Source organism: Sorex fumeus, unplaced genomic scaffold, assembly GCF_029834395.1.
Source record: "Sorex fumeus unplaced genomic scaffold, SorFum_2.1 ptg000006l, whole genome shotgun sequence".
NCBI lineage: Eukaryota > Metazoa > Chordata > Mammalia > Eulipotyphla > Soricidae > Sorex > Sorex fumeus.
The window spans coordinates 979,531-1,000,003 of record NW_026606063.1 but is presented as its reverse complement, the minus strand read 5'-3'; the positions used below and the strand labels follow the sequence as shown (position 1 = coordinate 1,000,003).

Genomic DNA, 20,473 nt, shown 5'->3' with positions numbered 1-20,473 from the left:
TCCCCCGTGTCGTCTCTGCAGTTCCCGGAAAGATTTCCCGAGCCTCCATCTGGTCCCTGTCCTGGGAGCAGGGAACAGGTCGCTGTTTGTTTTGTGTGCCAGGCCTGCGGCCCAGGGCCTGGAACATTCCACCACCGAGGCCCAATGCTCCCAGCCCAGGAGAAGGGTTGGGGCTCTGAGCCACCCTTTGCTCGGTGCGAGCGTGTGGACCGTCCCTCTGCAACCTCCAAATCTCACGGGCTTGGGCTGTGGGGACGCACTAGGCAGAGTGGAATATGGGGACTGTGAAGGGCCCAGAGCGTGGCGGCCTGGGAGGGTCAGGCTGCGGGTTCCAGCCCAGGGGCCCGAACGTGACTGAGTTCCTTTGGGCAGCTGTGCTGTGGCTGGCCAGTGTCTCACCACAGCCCGAGATGGTGAGACCCTGGAGAGCACCCGTCAGCCAGCCCACCTGTTAGCCCAGTGCACCCATCAGCCAGCGCACCCATCAGCCCATGAGTGCACTGTACCCATCATCCTGGTGCCGTGTATGCGGCTAACCCCAGTTCAACCCCTGGCACCACCAGGAGTGATCCCTGAGCACAGAGCCAGGAGTAAGCTCTGAACATGGCCAGAAGTGGCCCCCTCACAAAACAAACCACATAGAAAGTTCCTGGACCGGAGCCATAGCACAGTGGGGAGGGCGTTTGGCTTGTGTGCGTCCGACCCAAGTTCAATTCCTGGCATCCCATAAGGTCCCCTGAGCACCGCCAGGAGTGATTCCTGAGTGCAGAACCAGGAGGAACCCCTGAGCATCACCGGGTGGACCCAAAAAGCAAAAAAAAAAAAACCCAAAACAAAAACAAAGTTCCTGGAAAGTGGGGTGACATGTGAAACCAGCATTTCTTCTTTTGAATTGCCTTTTGATTCTTCTGAATCATCAGGTTTCAGTCACACAACGCTCTAGCACCCGTCACTCCACCAGAGCACATTCCCCACCACCCATGTCTCCCGCTTCCCTCCCTCCACCCCCGCCGCAGACACCCAGCCCGCCTCTACACACCAGCCTCTATGACCCTGCCGCTTCCAAGCTTGTTTCCTCTCTGTGGTTCCCCTGGCCTGCAGCTGACCCCCAAGTCTCGGGCTGTGGCCTCCCGTTTATGTGATTTTTACCTGTGACCCCCTTGGAATATCCTGGGGGTTCACGTGACGCCCCCATGGAGAACATTGGTCTACGCTAGTCACGATTCTCTTCGGATCTTCTCGGACATTTCCTCTTGGAAGTATCCCCGAAAAGGGAACACAGGGATGGGGTCAGAACTGCAGGACACTGGGGAGGGCGTGTGCCTTGCTGGCAGCTGACCCAAGTTCGATTTCTGGCTCCCAATATGGTCCCCTGAGCACCTCCGGGTGTGGTTCCTGAGTGTAGAGCCAGGAGTAACCCCCGAGTATTGCTGGGTGCAGCTCATAACAGCAACAACAACAACAAATGAGCACAGTGAAATTTATACTTAGGAAATCAAGTCTGACGGTGATTGCTAACTTTGTGTTAAGTAGCTAAGTATTATGAATATTATTTGCCCAGTGGATTAAGCTGTTGAATCAAATTCAATCATTACTAGTAACTCGACGAAGTCACGCCTGGCAGTATGTGTCATACTTCAGTTTTGCCCCCAGGCTGGTGCCCGCTAAGCACGCTTTGAATTTTTCATCCATTTCTTGGTTCTGAGCTTCACTGAACAAATTTTTCCAATCGCCGACTTCACCTACAAAGTACCAAAAAATGGTTAGAATATTTGAGTTCCCCTTTTCTTGGCACAGTGTCTCACTCTGTATCTGGGTGTGTGGCCAGTGGCACTCAGTGACACTCGGGCCCACCCCTGCTTGGGGGCCATGTGAGGTGCTGGGTTTCCGGCAATCGTGCAGGCAAGCACCCTTGGACCCCTCCGTCACCGTCAGTACTTCTTGGGGAAAAAAACCATTTTACAGCAGGTTTAGGCGAAGACCACGGATGGGTACTAAAATTTTTAAGACTTATACTGGGACAGGAGCGGGGAAGGCACTTGCCGTGCACACGACCCATCCAGGTTCGATCCCCATAACCCCATAGGGCCCTCAGAGCACTGCCAGGAATGATCCCTGGGTGCAGAGCCAGGAGTGAGCCCTGAGTATCACGGAGATGAGCCAAACCAAACCAAACCAAACCAACAACAACAACAAAAATAAACAAAACCCAAAACAAACAAACAAACAAAAAGTTAGCAAAATTCCCAATTGCGGGCAGAAGAATAACTTGCAACTGGGAATTTTGCTAACTTTTTTTTTTCCTTTTTGGGTCACACCTGGTGTTGCACAGGAGTTACTCCTGGCTCTGCACTCAGGAATTACTCCTGGCAGTGCTCGGGGGACCATATGGGGTGCTGGGAATCGAACCCGGGTCGGCCGCGTGCAAGGCAAATGCCCTCCCCGCTGTGCTATAGCTAACTTGTTTTTAAAATTGAAGGATGTCACTCCTGTCGCTAGATGATTTGCGCTAAACTTCTCAGCTGCCTGCGTAGACGTTGGCGTGTGTCCGAAGAAGATGGACTGTCGTGAGGAAGCACAAAGCAGAAGCCTGTTTAGAAATGTCACCAGCTAGAAAGTAGACTATGGACCAAACATGATGGCCACTTACTACCTATATCGCAAACCATAGCACCTAAAAAAAGGAGAGAGAGAGAAAAAGGGAATGTGCCTGCCACAGAGGTGGGGGGAGCGGGGGGTTGGGGTGGCGGGAGGGTTACTTGGAACACTGGCGGTGGAGAATGAGCACTGGTGGAGGGATGGGTGCTCTATCATTGTATGACTGAAACATAATCACGAAAGTGTCTGTAACTGTATCTCACAGTGATTCACATATATATATATATGCAGTGTCTTCCCATTGTTCATCGATTTGCTTGGGCGGGCCCAGTAACGTCTCCATTGTGAGACTTGTTGTTACTGTATTTGACATACCGAATACGTCACAGGTAGCTTGCCAGGCTTTGCCGTGTGGGCGAGATACTCTCAGTAACTTGCCGGGCCCTCCGTGAGGGGCAGAGGAATCAAACCCGGTTCAGCCCAGCTGGCAGCTTGCAAGGCAAACACCCTACTGCTGTGCTATTGCTCCAGCCCTCATATATATATATATGTATATATGTATATATATATGCGTGTGTGTGTGTGTGTGTGTATAAATGTCACCAGGTGATGAGGCCGCAGAGCGTAAGGCTGGAAGGAGCCAGTCAAATCTCTCTCCAGTGGGAAGCTGGTGGATCACTGTTCTTTTTTGAAAGCCCTCAGAGGCTGCTCGTGGGGCTCAGGGAACCTTCTGTGATGCAAGGGGTCGAACCAAGGTTGTCTGGGGCACAGACAACACCGAACCCCAGCACTGTCTCTCGAGCCCCTGGGGACCCTGCCAGATGATTTTCCACATTTCCCTCTGCTTTTGGGACTCCCTAGTAGGACTCCTACAGATGTCTAAAATACTTAATATTTTTCTTTTCTGGAGGGTATGTGATAAATAATACCTGGAAAGCTTTGATTCCCTCTTCTTGCTAATAAGACACATGCAGAACTCAGGGAGAGGGTCTGGAATTAAGCCCGAGGGTGGCTAGAGCAACAGGACCGTGTTTTTTGCATTTTTTTTTTGCATATTTGCATTTTTTGCATTTACCCTGCATGGGACTGACCTGGGTTCAACCCCTGGCATCTCATAGGGTCTCCCGAGCACTGCCAGGAGTAATTCCTGAGTGCAGAGCCAGAAGTGACCCCTGAACACCACTGGGTATGCACCAGCCCCCCAGAGAGTTTTGTTCAGACAGGCTCGGGCAGGAAGTGAGAGTTCTGACCCTCTCCCTCCCCCTGAGCTCTGGGTCATGGAAGCACATTCCTGAGCCCTTACTCCCGTATTATCAACTGGAAGGGTATACTATCCTTGTTGCTATAAAAACTTTTTGTTTGTTTTTGGGCCACCCTGGCAATGCTCAGCGGTTACTCCTGTCTCTGTGCTCAGGAATTACTCCTGGTGGTGCTCGGGTGTAGGGTGGTGGGGGTGGCACCCGGGTCTGCTGTGTTCAAGGCAAACACCCTCCCCGCTGTGCCACCACTCTAGCCCCTATTGCTGTAAAATTTAAGCCCAGAATCTAACACATCGGGCCTGACAATGCCATCACATGTGTTGCCTCTAAATGATTCATCTTTTTATCATTTATGCAACCAGAAAACAGATTATCTGTAAGCGCTATTATTATCTGAAATTCCCATAAGCAATGAAAAGGTTTTGGGGGCCAGAGCAGTAGTACAGCAGGTAAGGTGCTTGCCCTGCGCACAGCCAACCCAGTCTCGAACCCCGGCACCCGTGTGCCCCTCTGAGCCCCTCTGGGAGTGATCCCTGAGCACAGAGCCAGGAGCCTGTCCTGAGCACAGAGCCAGGAGTCAGTCCTGAGCAGAGAGCCAGGAGTCAGTCAGTCCTGAGCACAAAGCCAGGAGTCTGTCCTGAGCACAGAACCAGGAGCCTGTCCTGAGCACAGAGCCAGGAGTCAGTCCTGAGCACGAAGCCAGGAGTCTGTCCTGAGCAGAGAGCCAGGAGTCAGTCAGTCCTGAGCACAAAGACAGGAGTCTGTCCTGAACACAAAGCCAGGAGTCTGTCCTGAGCACAGAACCAGGAGCCTGTCCTGAGCACAGAGCCAGGAGTCAGTCCTGAGCACGAAGCCAGGAGTCTGTCCTGAGCAGAGAGCCAGGAGTCAGTCAGTCCTGAGCACAAAGACAGGAGTCTGTCCTGAACACAAAGCCAGGAGTCTGTCCTGAGCACAACCAGGAGTCCGTCACGAGCACAGAACCAGGAGTCTGTCCTGAGCACTGCCACGTGCAACTCACCATCAATAAAAACAGGAATGAACATATTTTCATGGCATTGAGCAACTCACCTGCGCCAGGCCAGTAGCTCGGTGCCACCCCAGGATCATCTCACGCTCTCTATTTTGTTTGTTTGGGGGCCATACCCTGCAGTGCTCAGGAATCACTCCTGGCCGTGCTCAGGGAACCCTATGGGATGCTGGGGATCGAACCTGGGTCGGCCGCGTGCCAGGCCCACACCCTCCCCGCTGTGCTATCTCTGACCCATCATTCTCCCTCATTAACAAACCCCATTGAGGGGGCGTGAGGGGCCCTCCTGAGGGAAAGGCCCGGTTGCTGCAGCGGGTGGCTGTTGAAGGAGGGGGGATGGGTGGCCCCGCTTCTCTCTTAGGTCTACAGGGAGCGGCTCCTCTGGCCTCCGCGGGAGCCTTGGGAGGGGCTGGGCCTGAGCTGTGGCTTGCAGGGCCTCAGGCCAGCCGGGGGAGAGAGCCGCAGCCTCGCTGGAGCTGGGGGTGTCTGGGCCCCGGGCACCTCACCCCTGCGGAACAGGTGGGGGCCCACAGCCCCATGCGTCTCCTGGGCCCGGGCCCGCATGGCCTGGAAGGTGCTCAGGGCCGCGATGGCGCCCAGCTGCTCCCCGCCCAGGGAGAAGCCCAGGAAGTCGGCGACACGCTGGATCCCCGCCGGCAGGTTCTGCAAAGCAAACGGGAGGGCGTGAATTCTCCTCGGGGAAGCGTCAGAGCAGCGCTACCGAGCGCCCACCCCTAGGCCTCGCTCCCTGGAGACGGAGGCTGGGACTGTCTAAGGGACCAGAGAAGTCTGTCACCCGCCCTAAGATGTGCCGTGTAGACCGTGCCTCGTTCTTCCTGAGGCCTTGGAAGCTCTTCAGGACACAGACAATGACAAAAGTATTATCGAGCTTTCCCCCCCCCCCCCCCAATGGTATTAATTTCACCGAAAAGTTCTGGTCACGGGGCTGGAGCGATAGCACAGTGGGGAGGGGGGGAGGGGGTTTGCCTTGCATGCAGTTGACCCGGGTTTGATTCCCAGCATCCCATATGGTCCCCCAAGTACTGCCAGGGGTAATTCCTGAGTGCAGAGCTAGGAGGAACCCCTATGCATGGGTGTGACCCAAAAAGCAAAAAAAAAGAAAAAAAGAAAAGAAAAAGTTCCCATCTAGGAGACCAGCCAAGGAGATGGACATATGTATGATGCGTGCCATCATTGTCTCCTTCCTTCTGAGTCTTACCTGTCCTATTTCACCCAGAGTATCGGCTTCCCCAGATCAGAAATCCTGGAAGGAATCTTGAAATGTGTCTTGTCTAAATGCCCCTGGGAGGGTCCGGAGCAACGGTACAGTGGGGAGGGCGGGCGGGGCAGAGGAGGGCACTTGCCTTGCATGCGGCCAATCCAAGCTTAATCTCTGGTACCCTGTATGTCCCCTGAGCTGCCTGGAGTTCCCTGAGCACCGCCCGGTGTGGCCTGAGCCCCCCAAACCCAACAACGTATCTCCAGATCCACCACTTCCCACCTCCACTGGTCAGGCTGGGAAGAAATTCCCACCCGCGAGGAGCCCGTGTCCTGCCCCTCCTGGGCCCCTCCCCGGCCCAGGCATCTTGGATATTCTAGAGTGAGGGCTGGAGCGATAGCACAGCGGGTAGGGCGTTCGCCTTGGATGCGGCCGGTTGACATGGCCGACCGGAGTTCGATCCCTCCGCCCCTCTCGGAGAGCCCGGCAAGCTACCGAGAGTGTCTCGCCCGCACGGCAGAGCCTGGCAAGCTCCCCGTGACGTATTCGAGATGCCAAACACAGTAACAAGTCTCACAATGTTACTGGGCCCACTCGAGCAAATCGATGAGCCACGGGAGGACAGTGACAGTGACAGAGGCGACATCAAGGCTTTCCTCCCGGCCTGCGTGCTGAGATTTCTTTATTGTTGCTGAGTTGGGACCTCATGAGTGGTGCTCAGGGCTGACTCCTGGCTCTGTACTCAGGGGTTCCCTAGAGGCTCTGGAGACCACATGGGATGGCAGAGACGAAACCAGGAGGTTGGCGCCATGCCAGGTGGCCTTCTCCCACCGCACTGTCGCTCTGGCCCTGTCCCTGGACTCTTTATCGTGCTTGTCAGTGACCCTCCTGAGGCCCCTCCTTCTGCAGACAGCAGGGAGCTTCTCCAGGGCGCTGAGCCCCATCTGACGAGGCACACGGACTCTGACACTGTGGAGTCACTCACAAAGCACACCCGAGTAAGCCACCAGCAGGAGAGCACTGTGGGGATACCCACTCAGTCACGCACACGTCCCACGGGGTCTCGGCAGGGACCTCTTGGGTTTCCCATCGCTCGTGTAGACCCTCGGAAAGGGAGGCTGAAACAACTCTGGGAGCGATATGTTCCAGAACATTCCTTATTTCTGTTCCATAAGCAGCATCAGCATTTGAGCATGATTCGACTCTTCTCCCCTGGCCCTGGGTCCCTTATCCGGAACAGCCTTTTCCCAAAATGGAATATGCGGGCCTGGAGAGAGTCTCCGGCAGGTAAGGTGTGTCCCGGTACGTGGCTGAACCTCAATTCAGTCCCCAGCACCACACACCAGCTCTGAGCACTGCTGGGGGTGACTCCCCTCTCCCCCAAGACCCGCAAGATAAATTCAGACGTGCGTACAGCCATGCACGGTGGAACCTCCGTTCACGGAGGTCAGCGCTCGTACTGGCAGTTATCTAGCATCTGCTCGAATAAAGATGCCCAGAATCTCACCTCTTTCAGATCTTCGTAGAGCACAAACAGGACGTTATCATCAGCCAGATGTTTGTCCCAGCTCACTGCAAAGTCAAAGAAGCTCCCCCAAGAAACTGAAACGCAAGGAAAGAGAAAACTTTAGAAACCCTCAAGAAGAGAGTTTAAACTGACAGGGTGTCGTTCTGCCCTGCTGGGTCCAGGGCTGGCGGGAGGGTCATGGCAGCCCACCCAAGCCCACCCACTGCATGCAGGGCAGGGAAGGAGGGAGCCCCGAGGAGGGTGAGAACACGGAGCATATGGAAAAGAAAAGACAAAGACACGCCTGGAGACCCTGCAGGGAGGAGCCTCGGAGAGGAGGGGACACCGGACACCTCAGGGGGAGACCCCCCACGAGCCCACACAGTCGGGCTCTCCCCATTGGCTGGCAGTTGGCTTGCGCAAGGCAGCTGGTGCTGCAGCCGTCTGAGGGGGCAGGGACTCGCTGCCCCAAAGCCGGGGGCTCCTGCCAGGGGAGGTGCCGCCTACTGTTTGCCCAGTTGGGCCAAGCCTCGGGGCTCACCCTGGACCCCAGCTGTCCCCCCCCCCCACTCCTGCAGTGCCCCATAACAGGATCGAGTCAGGATGAATTTTTTTTTTTTTTTTTTTGCTTTTTGGATCACACCCAGCAATGCACAGGGGTTCCTCCTGGCTCATGCACTCAGGAACCACCCCTGGCAGTGCCCGGGGGACCATATGGGAGGCTGGGAATCGAAACCGGGTCGGCCGCATGCAAGGCAAACGCCCTACATGCTGTGCTCTCACTCCAGCCCCAGGATGAATTTTATTTTTCTTTTGGGTCACACCCAGTGATTCTCAGGGGTCACTCCTGGCTCTGCACTCAGGAATTACTCCTGGCGGAGCTCCAGGGCCCTATGGGACGCTGGGGATTGAGCCCGGGTCGGCCGTGTGCAAGGTGAACGCCCTCCCCGCTGTGCTATTGCCCTGGCCCCTGACACCCACTTCGTTGACGGGGAGCTAGATGCCAGGAGAGGCGAAGTCCCAGCCAGAGGCAGCACTGCTGGCGAAGGATGGGCGACCCCATCTCTCAAAGCTGCTGACATGAGGGCCAGAGCCCAGACAAGAACATGGCAACTCGGGGCTGGAGCGACAGTACAGTGGGTTGGGAGTTTGCCTTGCACGCAGCCGACCCAACCGACCCGGGGGTCGACTCCCAGCAACCCATATGGTCCCCTGAGCACCGCCAGGTGTGACCCAAAACCAAACCAAAAAAAAATAAATAAATAAAAGAATGTGGCAACTCTGGCCCTGTAAGGCCCCTCTATCTTGACTGCCTGGTTCGGGTGATAAAAGCCTTCACTGGAGTCAGCGGCAGGCAGGGAGCCCGGGCTGAAGGTCTGGCTCTGCTGAGCGGCCTCCTGACTGCCTTGCTGGGGTCACAGAGGGTGCCGGTGAGTGGCAGCTATTTCCTTCGACCTGTAATGACTCAGGGCTAGCGCAATAGCACAGTGGTAGGGCGTTTGCCTTGCATGAGGCCGGCCTGGCCGACCCGGGTTCGATTCCTCCGCCCCTCTTGGAGAGCCCAGCAAGCAAGCTACCGAGAGTATCTAGCCTGCACGGCAAAGCCTGGCAAGCTACCTGTGATGTATTCCATTTGTCAAACACAGTAACAAGTCTCACAATGGAAAGGGCCCATAGATGAACAACTGGAGGACAATGCTGCAGTGCTACAACGACTCACTAATTATGCAATTAGAGAAACCTCCCCCACCCCAGACCTTCTCCTGCTAAGTGCTCTAAGTTTTCGGACTTCCTCCAGAAGCCAAATGAATGAGTGTACCAGGCAGAATCCCAGCTCTCTTCAGGGCACAGCCTGGTCACTCAGCCCCACCGTCAGGCTCACGGCCCCAGGCCTGCCTGCACAGTTCTCCTGAGGTGACCCACAGGGCCAGGGCTCGGACAGCAACTGGTACAGGCCAATCCTGCTTGGATCCCCGGCACCCCCATACGGTCCCCCGAGCCCGCCAGCGGTGATCACTGAGCACAGAGCCAGGAGTAAGCCCTGGGCACACCTGGGTATGACCCCAACTTCCCCCTCCAAAAAAAAATATTTGAAAACTTGATTTAAAAGCAACTTTTTGGTTTCCAGATCTGACTCAATCTTTTTTAAAAAAAAAAGGGATGGGGTGACTGGAGCAATAGTACAGTGGGCAGAGCGCTTGCCTGGCACTCAGCCAACCCAGGTCTGATCCCCAGTGTCTCATATGGTCCCCTGAGTACTGCCAGGAGTGATTTCTGAGCCCAGAGCCAGGAGTAAGCCCTGAGCATCACCCATGGCTGGGTATGGCCTCCAAACTGTAAAAGGTTTATTTCATTTTTTGCCATTTGGGCCATATCCAGTGGGGCTCAAGGCATACTCCCGGCTCAGTGCTCAGCGATCACTCCTGGCAGGGCTCAAGGCATACTCCGGCTAAGTGCTCAGCGATCACTCCTGGCGGGGCTCAAGGCTTACTCCCGACTCTGTGCTCAACAATCACTCCTGGCAGGGCCTGGAAACCGTATGTGGTGCAGGGATCCAGCCAAGGTTGGCCGTGGGGTTGACACGTGACACAGCCCTAATGCTGGACAGTCTCCCTGCCCCCGTCTCCTCTCTTGGCCCTGAGAGGCACGAGCCTTTTACATCTATGCACCGTCTCTCGAAGTAGAGAGGGTTCTTGAACCAGCAAGGCCTACCGTCTCCTTTTATGAACTGGGCGAAGAACTCATGCCAGGAGCCGTAGCTTGGAATATCCGGGACATCGTTGTGGAAGTGGAAGAAGGAGGCGGCTGTGTCTTTAGGGTTCCGGAACATCACCAGCATCTGGGGAGAGACTCGCGTTCACTCGCTGGAGTCTGGTTTGGACGCTGGGAAAGCGGGAAGGGTGGGTGAGGGGCGCGACTTGGGTGAGCACGTGTGCGACCCCTCAGTAAGGAGGAAGAGGAGGCCGGGCAGTGCAGGGGAGGGAGAGAAAGCCGGCCGAGACTCGCGCTGACCAGTGGAGATGGACAAGGCCCGTCACAGACCCCTTAGACCTCAGAGGGCCGGTGCCGGCCAGGGAAGCTGCCTCTGGGGGCCCCGAGGGACCCACCTTGGTCTTCTTCCTGAGGATGGACCCAGGCAGTCTGTCGTAGCGGAGGTGAGTTGCCAAAATCCTCGGAGACGGGAACTGTTTCATCCTCTGAAAAACGAGCGCAGGAAGGTGTGAGTGTGTGTGTCTGAGCCCGACTCCCACCTTCACTCCTTCACCACTTCCTCCTCCTCTGCCAGGTTTCCTTAGGGTCGTGTGTGTGTGTGTGTGTGTGTGTGTGTGTGTGTGTGTGCGTGTGTACTCATCTATTTCCGATCACTTGTGCTCTTGAAGGGGGCCTATGGGAAATCACTCAATACTGCTCCCAGCTCAGTGCTCAGGGGTCAGGCACCATGTGGTGCAGAGGTTTGGACTTAGACCCCCCCATGTGTGACAGGGCTGGTGCCCAGTCCTAGGAGCTCTTTCTCTAACTCTATTTCTGATGATTTTCTTTGAGGCCACACCCGGCAGTGCTCACGGCTTCCTCCTGGCTCTGTGCTCAGGGAGTCCTCCTGGGAGCACTTTGGGGAACCCGACAGGGGCCAGGGACCCAGCCACCCAGATCAGCCATGTGCCAAGCCAGTGTGCCCTACCCGGTGTCCGATCTCTCTGGCCCCAACTTTAGATCATTTAAAAAGTCAAGGCCCCTGTGTCACCTGCCCCCGTGATGACTGTCCTCGGAATGGGCGTTCCGCGTGTGTTCTGAGGGGGACTTCAGGGCTTATCCCCACTTTGGCCCAGGGCACTCGATGCCCATCACGCAGGCTCAAGTTATAAAATGACTCTTAGGGGCGAAGAGAGATGCTACAGGATTAAGACGCTGGCCTTGCACCCCGCTGGCCTGCTGTGCATTTCTTTTTGTTTTGTTTTGGGTCCCATCGGGCAGTGTGCAGGGCTGGCTCCTGACTCAGTGCCCAGGGATCACTCCTGGTGCAGCTCAGGGACCAGGTGAGGTTCTGGGGAGCAGACCCGGGTCAGCCACATACGAGCCAAGCGCCTCATCCTCTGTCCTGCTGCTTTTGAATCCCTGGACTGCATGAACTCAGGACCTGTACCCCAAACCCTCACTCACTTCATCCTCCACCCTCCACCCCATGACTTTTAGACATTTAGAGCCAATTGTTCTGTAAAACCGGGCTGGAGCGATAGCACAGTGAGTAAGGCATTTGCCTTGCACACGGCTGACCCGGGTTTGATTCCTCCGCCCCTCTCAGAGAGACCGGCAAGCTACCGAGAGTATCTCACCCACACAGCAAAGCCTGGCAAGCTCCCCATGACGTATTTGATATGCCGAAAACAGTAACAGCAAGTCTCACAATTTGTTGTGAGACATTGCTGGTGCCCGCTCGAGCAAAATTGATGAACAACGGGAGGACCTTGCTACGTGCTACTGTTCTGTAAAACCAAATCAAGTGAGGGGGGAAAAAATCAAGTGAAAGAAAAAAAAATTTTTTTTTTAATTTTAGGGGCCAGAGAGCTAGTACAGGCTTGCCCTACACATGGGCCGACCCGAGTTCAATCGTGACATCCCACATGGACCCCGAGTACCACCAGGAGTGATTTCTGAGTGCTGAGCCAGGAGGATTCGTCCGAGCATCGCTGGGTAAAAGTAAAGTAAAGTAAAGGCCCTCCCGTTGATCGTCGATTTGCTCGAGCGGGCCCAGTAACGTCTCCATTGGAGACCTTGTTGTTACTGTGTCTGGCATATCGAATACTCTCGGTAGCTTGCCGGGCTCTCCGAGAGGGGCGGAGGAATCGAACCCGGGTCGGCCATGTTGGCTGCGTGCAAGGCAGACGCCCTACCGCTGTGCTATCGCTGGGTATGCGGCCCAAAAAATAAAACACATTTTAATTTAATAATACAGATCCATTGGCGGAGGCGTGGGAGGAAAACTGGGGACATTGGTGGAATGAAGTGATCTCTGGTGAAGGGGTCGGTGTTGAAACATTGTATACCAGAAACCTAATCAAGGGCTCATTTGCAACTTTGTACTTCAGGGCAGTTAAATGTTATTTCATTTCTTATTGTTATTTTGTTTGGGGTCACACCAGTGATGCTCAGGGTTGCTCCTGGCTGTGCACTCAGGAATCTCTCCTGGAGGGTTTTGGGGGTCCTGGGGACGGAACCTGCGGAGGGCAAGCACACCACAGTCAGGTCAGGGGGGGTATATTTTAAAAAAATTTTTAAAATATAGGATGGATCCTATCCGTGATGAATAACCGCGATATTTGATCTCCCTCAAACCACACTTCTGCATTCTGGCCCAACGGGAATTCAGTCACCAGGATGTGCTCCAACGATTGAACTCTCATTGAAAGGATTAGCCGTGACCTCGCGGCCCCCAGGTCTTTGTGCAGTTTCACGAAGATGGTAATTTACAGATTAAGTTAGAAAGCTGTTTCTAGTAATGTTACGACCCAAAACCCCACAAAGACATATGAGAAATCTTCAAGTTCCTACAAGGGTTAGAAAAATATCCAGGGAGGAAATTGGAAGTGAACTGCAACAAAACTGGATACTATGTAGCACAACCATGCCGATTTATTTATTTATTTATGCTTCTTTGGGCTGGAGCAATAGCACAGCGGGTAGGGCGTTTGCTTTGCATGCAGCCAACTGGGGTTTAATTCCTCCATCCCTCTCGGAGAGCCCAGCAAGCTACCAAGAGTATCCCGCCCGCACGACAGAGCCTGGCAAGCTCTCCGTGGTGTGTTTGGTATGCCAAAAACAGTAACAACGTCTCACAATGGAGACACTACTGGCACCCGCTCGAGCAAATCGATGAACAATGGGAGGACAGTGCTACGACCATGAAAATGTGTGACAGAGAAAATCTTAAGCAACGTAAACACTTGATGCAGCTTGTTTTAGAAAAAATACATATTTCAGAGACAGACTTCCTTCCTTCCTACCTTCCTTTCTTCCTTCCTTCCTTCCTTGCACCCAGGGGTGCTCAGGGCTTATTCCTGGCTCTGCATTCAGGGATCGCTCTCAGTGAAGCTTGGGGGACCATCTGGGGTGCTAGGGATTGAACCCAAGTGTGCCATGTTTAAGGAAGCATCCTACCTGCTGTACTATCCAGCCCACCTAGAAGCGAGTAACTGGTAAGTGAAACTCGTTCTCAATGATTTCCAGCTTAAACTAAAAGACACATTGCTGGGGCTGGAGCGATAGCACAGCGGGTAGGGCGTTTGCCTTGCATGGAGCCGACCTGGGTTCGATTCCCAGCATCCCATAGGGTCCCCCGAGCACCGCCAGGAGTAATTCCTGAGTGCATGAGCCAGGAATAACCCCTGTGCATCGCCGGGTATGACCCAAAAAGCAAAAAAAAAAAAAAAAGGCACGTTGCTTAGAAAAAAATCTTTTCTCTTACGTTACTTATGATGACATATCAGTTAAAAAAACTTTTAGTCTTTAGATAGCTCTAGAGAGAAGGAACTATTTCTAATAAAGTATAGCTATCAAAATCTTCAAAATCCAAAATACTATGTTAAGTTAAAATATTTTTCAGACATTCTGGGGCCAAAATCCTTTATTTCATTCACCTGAGTGAACATTCCAGGTGAGTGCTATCTTTATCATCTTGGTTTTTTTTTTTTTTTGAGATAAATCGAGATCATTGTTGAAGGATGCTGGGGGTGGTGTGAGCACTCAGTAAGTTTCAGTGATTATCTGGACTGTGTTTTCCGAATTCAAAACTCCCCCCCAAAGGAAGGAAACTTTCAATAATCTGTAAGTTCAAAGGCTATGTTATACTAACCTGGTATTTTTCTGGGTCTCCACATTCAAGAACTGGGAATTCTGGATGTTCATACTTTTTTTTAGAATCAGCAAATATTAATTCACTAACGATGTGGAGAATCCAATTTGAACCTACAAGAGAAAAAAAAAGACTCAAAACTCCTTAAAGAGAGTTATTAAATAGCAAAAACATGTTACTGAACTTTTGCAGATCTATTAAGAATCATAATCAACTGTTCCCTGTGTGTGCCATTGGTTCTGTGTTTGAAGTAACCTGAGGTCTGGAAAGAAATCATTTTGTGGAAAAAAAGCATCTGCAGACATTAGCAAAAAATTCAGTTCTCCTATTTTCCAAATTTTTCCTTTAATAAGAAATAGTGTTCCCATTTTTTGGACAATATCTCTTTTTGGGATCTAAATTATGACCCAAAGAGAATAACATTATGCTATATAAATGATTATTAATTGCATTTCATATATTTTTTTACCATAACTGAGTATTTTCTACAGTAGTGTAGAGTTCTAATTTTATTCAAAAACAAACAAACAAACAAAAACCCAGGGGCTAGAGCAATAGCACAGTGGGTAGGGTGTTTGCCTTGCACGTGGCCGACCCAGGTTCGATTCCCAGCATCCCATATGGTCCCCTGAGCACTGCCAGGGGTAATTCTTGAGTGCAGAGCCAGGAATAACCCCTGTGCATTGCCGGTGTGACCCCAAAAATAAAATAAAATAAAAACCAATGCAGCTTCATGGAGGGAAAGGCACATATGAAATGAGGTTGCTTTCTTAAACCCTTAGAGAGTAAAGAAAAATTTTAAATCATGAAAAGCGGGGCTGGAGTGGTAATTATAGTGGGTAGGACACCTGCTTTGTATGTGGAAGACCCGGGTTCCATCCCCAGCATCCCATATGGTCCCCTGAGTGCCACCAGGAGTGATTCCTGAGTGCAGAGCCAGGAGGAACCCCAGGGCAGTGCAAAGCCCCCCAAACCAAAGAGTCCATCGAAAGTACCCTGAGCCCAGGACAGGAGTCAGCCCCGAGCACCGCCGGGTGTGGCCCAGAAATAAGCAATCCAAGCCGGACAGACAAACGCAAAACCCCAACAACCCGAAGGCAGGAGAGTGCTCGGGAGCGAAGGCCCTCGCTCCCTGCAGACCCCCGCCCCCCCGTGCGTGGCGCAGGCCTGGACTGCTGCTGCGAGCACTTGGTGCACAAGGTAGCCCCGCGTCTCGGGCTTCACTCTGAACTGCCAGGCAGGTTGGCTGAGAGTTGGGACGGTCCCCACCCCCGATGGCTGCTTGGGTGCCCCGAGTCTCGCTCCTGTCCCCTCCAAAACACAAGAGGAACCGCTTCCGCTCAGACATCTGGGCCCAGAATGCTTCGGTGCCTCCCTCGGGGTTGCCGCCCCCACCCCCCGCCCTGTGGCCCAGAGTTCGGGGGATCCAGAACCCAGAGCCCAGCAGATCTAGATGCTCTTTGGATCTGGGGACCACACCCAGTGGTGCTCAGGGAGCACTTCTGGTGGGGTTCTGGGGCCCCTGTAGGCTGCTGGGGACCCAACGCAGGTTGGACAAGGCAAGGCAGGTGCCCTCCCCGCTGTGCTGTCCCTGTTCCCCCGGCTCGGGTGACGGTGGCCCCGGGAAGGGCCCTATTTACCGCACTTGGGGTAGGAGGCCAGCACAATGTCGTCGGCCCGGGCTTCGAAGGCGTCCAGGGCTTGGAAGGTCTCCGGGCTGCAGAGGGTGACGGGGTACGGGACACCCTGGTGGGTGAAGAGCAAGTGCGACAGGGCAGTTTCCTTGGATTTTTCCAGCGCCTCCTCGATGTCCTCGATGAATCGGGACTTCCCGGCCATGCTGCTGGGCTCTGCGTCGGTGAGGCACCAAGCCAGCTGTGGCCAAATAAATGGGAGGAGGAGGAGGAGGAGAAGGAAGAGGAGGAAGAGGAGGAGGAGGGGGGGAGGAGGAGGAGGGGGAGGAGGAGGAGGTGGAGGAGGAGGAAGAGGAGGAAGAGGAGGAGGGGGGAGGAGGAGGAGGGGGAGGAGGAGGGGGAGGAGGAGGAGGAGCAGGAGGGGGAGAAGGAAGAGGAGGAGGAGGAGGAGAGGGAAGAGGAGGAAGAGGAGGAGGAGGAGGGGAGGAGGAGGGGGAGGAGGAGGAGGAGCAGGAGGGGGAGAAGGAAGAGGAGGAGGAGGAGGAGAGGGAAGAGGAGGAAGAGGAGGAGGAGGAGGGGGAGGAGGGAGGGGGGAGGAGGAGGAGCAGGAGGGGGAGAAGGAGGGGAAGAAAGAAGAGGAGGAAGAGGAGGAGGAGGAGGGGGAGGGGGAGGAGGAGGGGAGGAGGAGGAGGGGGAGGAGGAGGAGGAGGAGAAAGGGGGAGGAGGAGGAGGAGAAGGAGGAAAAAATGTGTTGGGACAGGGAAGGGCCTCTTTTTAAAAAAATTTTTTTTATCAAATCACAGGTGAATGTGATTATTCAGGTCTCCCAAAGAAGAATAGAAAGAGCTATGCTTGGAATATCACGTTTCACTCAAATGAGAGAACGAATCCGGAGTTCTGACATCCGTCGACGATCAAGGATCAGGGACGCTGTCTCATTTGCCAAGGTGTCGAAAATCAGATGGGCTGGTCACGTAATGAGATTTAAAGACGACCGTTGGAGTAGAGCTGTTACTGATTGGATTCCACGGGATGTCAAGAGACCGCGTGGCCGCCCACCTACCAGATGGTCAGACTTCTTTGTCAAGGTCATGAACGATCGGTTTGAGGCCCTCCATGTTCCCGGAGCGAAGAGATGCCATTGGGCTACACTAGCACGCGACAGGGACAAATGGAGACGTTACTGGCGCCCGCTCGAGCAAATCGACGACTAACGGGAAGTTAAGTGATTAAGTGATTTAAGTGATCAAATCACAGTGAGATACAGTTACAAGCTTTCATGCTTGAATTTCAGTCATGAATGATGGGACACCCATCCCTCCACCAGAGCCCATTCTCCACCCCCAATGTCCCCAGTGTCCGCCCCCCTGCCTCCATGGCAGACAATCTCCCCCACGCTCTCTCTCTACTTGGGGACACTTTGGTTCGCAACACCGAGAGGCCATCACGCTTGGTCCTTGATCTGCTTCCAGCACACACCTCCCATCCGGACCGATTCCTCTGACCGTGTTGACTTGGCGATGGGAATGGGAAGCCGCTTTCAAAGGCGCTTTCCTGCAGGTGCTGAGGCTCCGCCCGCTCGCGGCAGGAGGGACTTGGCATCTCGGACTCTCCTGGCCCTCCCACCTCTGACAAAGGCCTGCCCAGGTGCGATGCCGGCTGGGCTGCGGGGCCCAGGAAGGGGATTAGCAGCAGGTGGGGCGCGAGGAAACCTCCCGGGAAGTGGGACTGCAACTTTTGGACAGAGCCCAAAGCAGGAAATACCCGCAGGCATCAATACCCTCGGCAAAGCGCAGTTCAGGGCCTTGGCATGCTCCCCCACCCTCTGCAGTGCTCTCCACCTTCCCACAGAGCTTCCCACCCTCTTCAGTGCTCCCCACCCTGCCAAAGTGCTCCTCCCCTCCTGTAGTGCTCCCCACCCTCCTGCAGTGCTCCTCACCTTCCCACAGAGCTCCCCACCCTCTTCAGTGCTCCCCACCCTGCCAAAGTGCTCCTCCCCTCTTGTAGTGCTCCCCACCCTCTGTAGTGCTCCCACTCTCCCAACGTGCTCCCACCCTCCTCAGTGCTCCCACCCTCTTGTAGGTTTCCCCACCCTCTGCAATGCTCCTGCTCCCCACCCTCCGCAGCCCTCCGCAGTGCTCCCCATCCTACTGCATGCATCCAGGAGTCACAGGAACAGTGAGGGATGGGTGGACAGGTGGTCTCTGCTGTGTCCTGCTCCGTGGCCACAGGAGTCAGGAGCCAAGTGTGCTCTGAGTGTGCATCTCAGTGCCCGCCGCTTCCCACTGCTTGCTCTGAACTCATGTGCCCCACCCAGCGTCCAGGGCACGGGACCCTGGCAGTGCTCTCGCCCCCGAAAGGGGGGCTCAGTCCCGGGAGTGCAGCCCCTGGGCAGGGCTTCGAGGGGGGTTGATGTCTGCACCTCGGGGGCTGTTCCTGAACCCAGGCTGCCGGGTGGGGTCCCTCCCTGATTCTTCTCCAGGTCCTGCCGCCCTGAGAACGTCCAAAGCTTCCACCTAAGTGAACTTTCCAGAAACAAACACGGAGCTCTGGGTTCCCTCCTGCCCTCGGCTCCCGTCTGCTCCTCCCCTCTGGCCTGCAGACACGTGTCTCCGTGTTTAGGACTCACCCGGCACCAGCTGTGAGCCTTGGCGGTGCTTGAGGGAACCACGTTTGGTGCTGGGGCCAGGGTCACGGCCTCGGCAGCCATGTGCAAGGCTAGTGCCTGTCCTGTGCTCTATCCTGCTGTGTGTGTGTGTGTGTGTGTGTGTGTGTGTGTGTGTGTGTGCGCATGCACGTGCAGACGCCACTGTCAACAGTGTAGGTTAAGCAGAGGGCATTGGGAAGGAGAGGGATGTTCCGTTATGGAAGTTGCCAAGAAGCCAGTCGAACAAGGGGCTGCAGACTTGGCGATTAGACAGAGAGAGCACCCAGGGGCCCCCCTTGAGGGAGAGAGGTGCATATGGAATATTCCCCAGAAAATGGTACCCTTGCTCTGCCTTTCTTCATTTTCTGGGGCTTGTTTTTGGGGCCATACCTGGTGATGCTCAGGACTTACTCCTGGCTCTGCTCTCAGGAGTCACTCCTGGCGGTGCCCCGGGGGCCATAATATGAGATCCGTTCCTACCACCTCCCCGCCTCGGCTCCGCCGGCACTAACTTCCTCGTCTGCAATGAACTTTCTTCCCTTGGTGCTCACTGATCTTCGCCCGCTCACTTCCCTTCACGGGACAGAGGCGGTCATGTCTGGGAGAGGAACTGCCTGGGCGCTGTTTTCTTTCCACGACACCAGTCAGCAGCGAACACGGTACGAATGCATGGCCGGGGGTACAGCCACCTTCAGGCCCGTGGGCCCTGCGGCTTGGACATTGATGTATCACATGGGAAGAATGTCCCTGGGGCTGGGAGAGCAAGTGTGTGTGTGTGACAGCTGATGGTGCTGGGGGACTGTGCCTGGGTTGGTGCTTGGGGGTCACTTCCGCAGTGCTAGGAGATTGTGCAGTGCAGGAGATCGAACTTGGGGGTCCGGAACAAAAGCATGTGCTCTAGTCCTTGAGTATGTTCTTAATTAAAGAGGAGCTGCTGCTGCTTCTCTTCGTCCCCCTTCTCCTCTCCTCCTCCTCCTCCTCCTCCTTCTCCTCCTCCTCCTCCTCCTCCTTCTCCTCCTCCTCCTCCTCCTCTCCCTCCTCCTCCTCCTCCTCTCCTCCTCCTCCTCCTCCTCTCCCTCCTCCTCCTCCTCCCTCTCCCTCCTCCTCCTCCTCCTCCTTCTTCTCCTCCTTCTCCTCCTCCTCCTCCTCCTCCTCCTCCTCCTCCTCCTCCTCCTCCTCCTTCTTCTCCTCCTTCTCCTCCTCCTCCTCTCCCTCCTCCTCCTCCTCCTCCTCCTCCTTCTTCTTCTTCTTCTCCTCCTCCTCCTCCTCCTCCTCCTTCTCCTCCTCCCTCCTCCTCCTCCTCCTCCTGCTTCTTCTTCTTTGTCCTCTTCTTCGTATTTTGGGGGTGCACCCCGTGTGGTACTCAGGGCTTACTCTCGGTTCTGTGCTCAGAGATCACTCCTGGTGGGGCCCGGGGGACTCTATGTGGTGCTGGAATTGAACCTGAGATGGCGGCATGTGGGGCAGGTGCTGTGACTCTGATCCACAAAACATCTTCTTACTCCGCTTCTGAGAGGGGACAAGCTTTCCTGGGTCCGAATGGGGCCCTCGACCTGGTTGTTTGTGTGGTCATTTCACAAAAGCCAGCTGGGAGAGGTGACATGAGAGGACCCGGCGGCTTTCCGTTTCTACCTTTCCGTCGTCTCTCCCTCCGCTGGTTCTTGTTACCTTACATAACTAGGGGCTGCTATTCGCCGCAGTTGGAATTTCAGGATCCCCCGCCCCAGAAGGCAAG

At 54.8% G+C, this 20,473-nt stretch overlaps 1 protein-coding gene across 1 annotated transcript; it reads right to left on the bottom strand.

Moving 5' to 3' along the window:
• Window positions 1-1,611: 1,611 nt before the first annotated feature.
• SULT6B1 (sulfotransferase family 6B member 1) lies at window positions 1,612-16,296 on the bottom strand. The gene is made up of 7 exons (XM_056125684.1): window positions 16,098-16,296; window positions 14,458-14,570; window positions 10,718-10,807; window positions 10,323-10,449; window positions 7,611-7,705; window positions 5,391-5,547; window positions 1,612-1,742 (listed from the first exon to the last, which is right to left on the bottom strand). The coding sequence occupies exons 1-7, from the start codon at window positions 16,294-16,296 to the stop codon at window positions 1,612-1,614; spliced, it is 912 nt and encodes a 303-aa protein (XP_055981659.1).
• Between the last annotated feature and the right edge of the window lie 4,177 nt (window positions 16,297-20,473).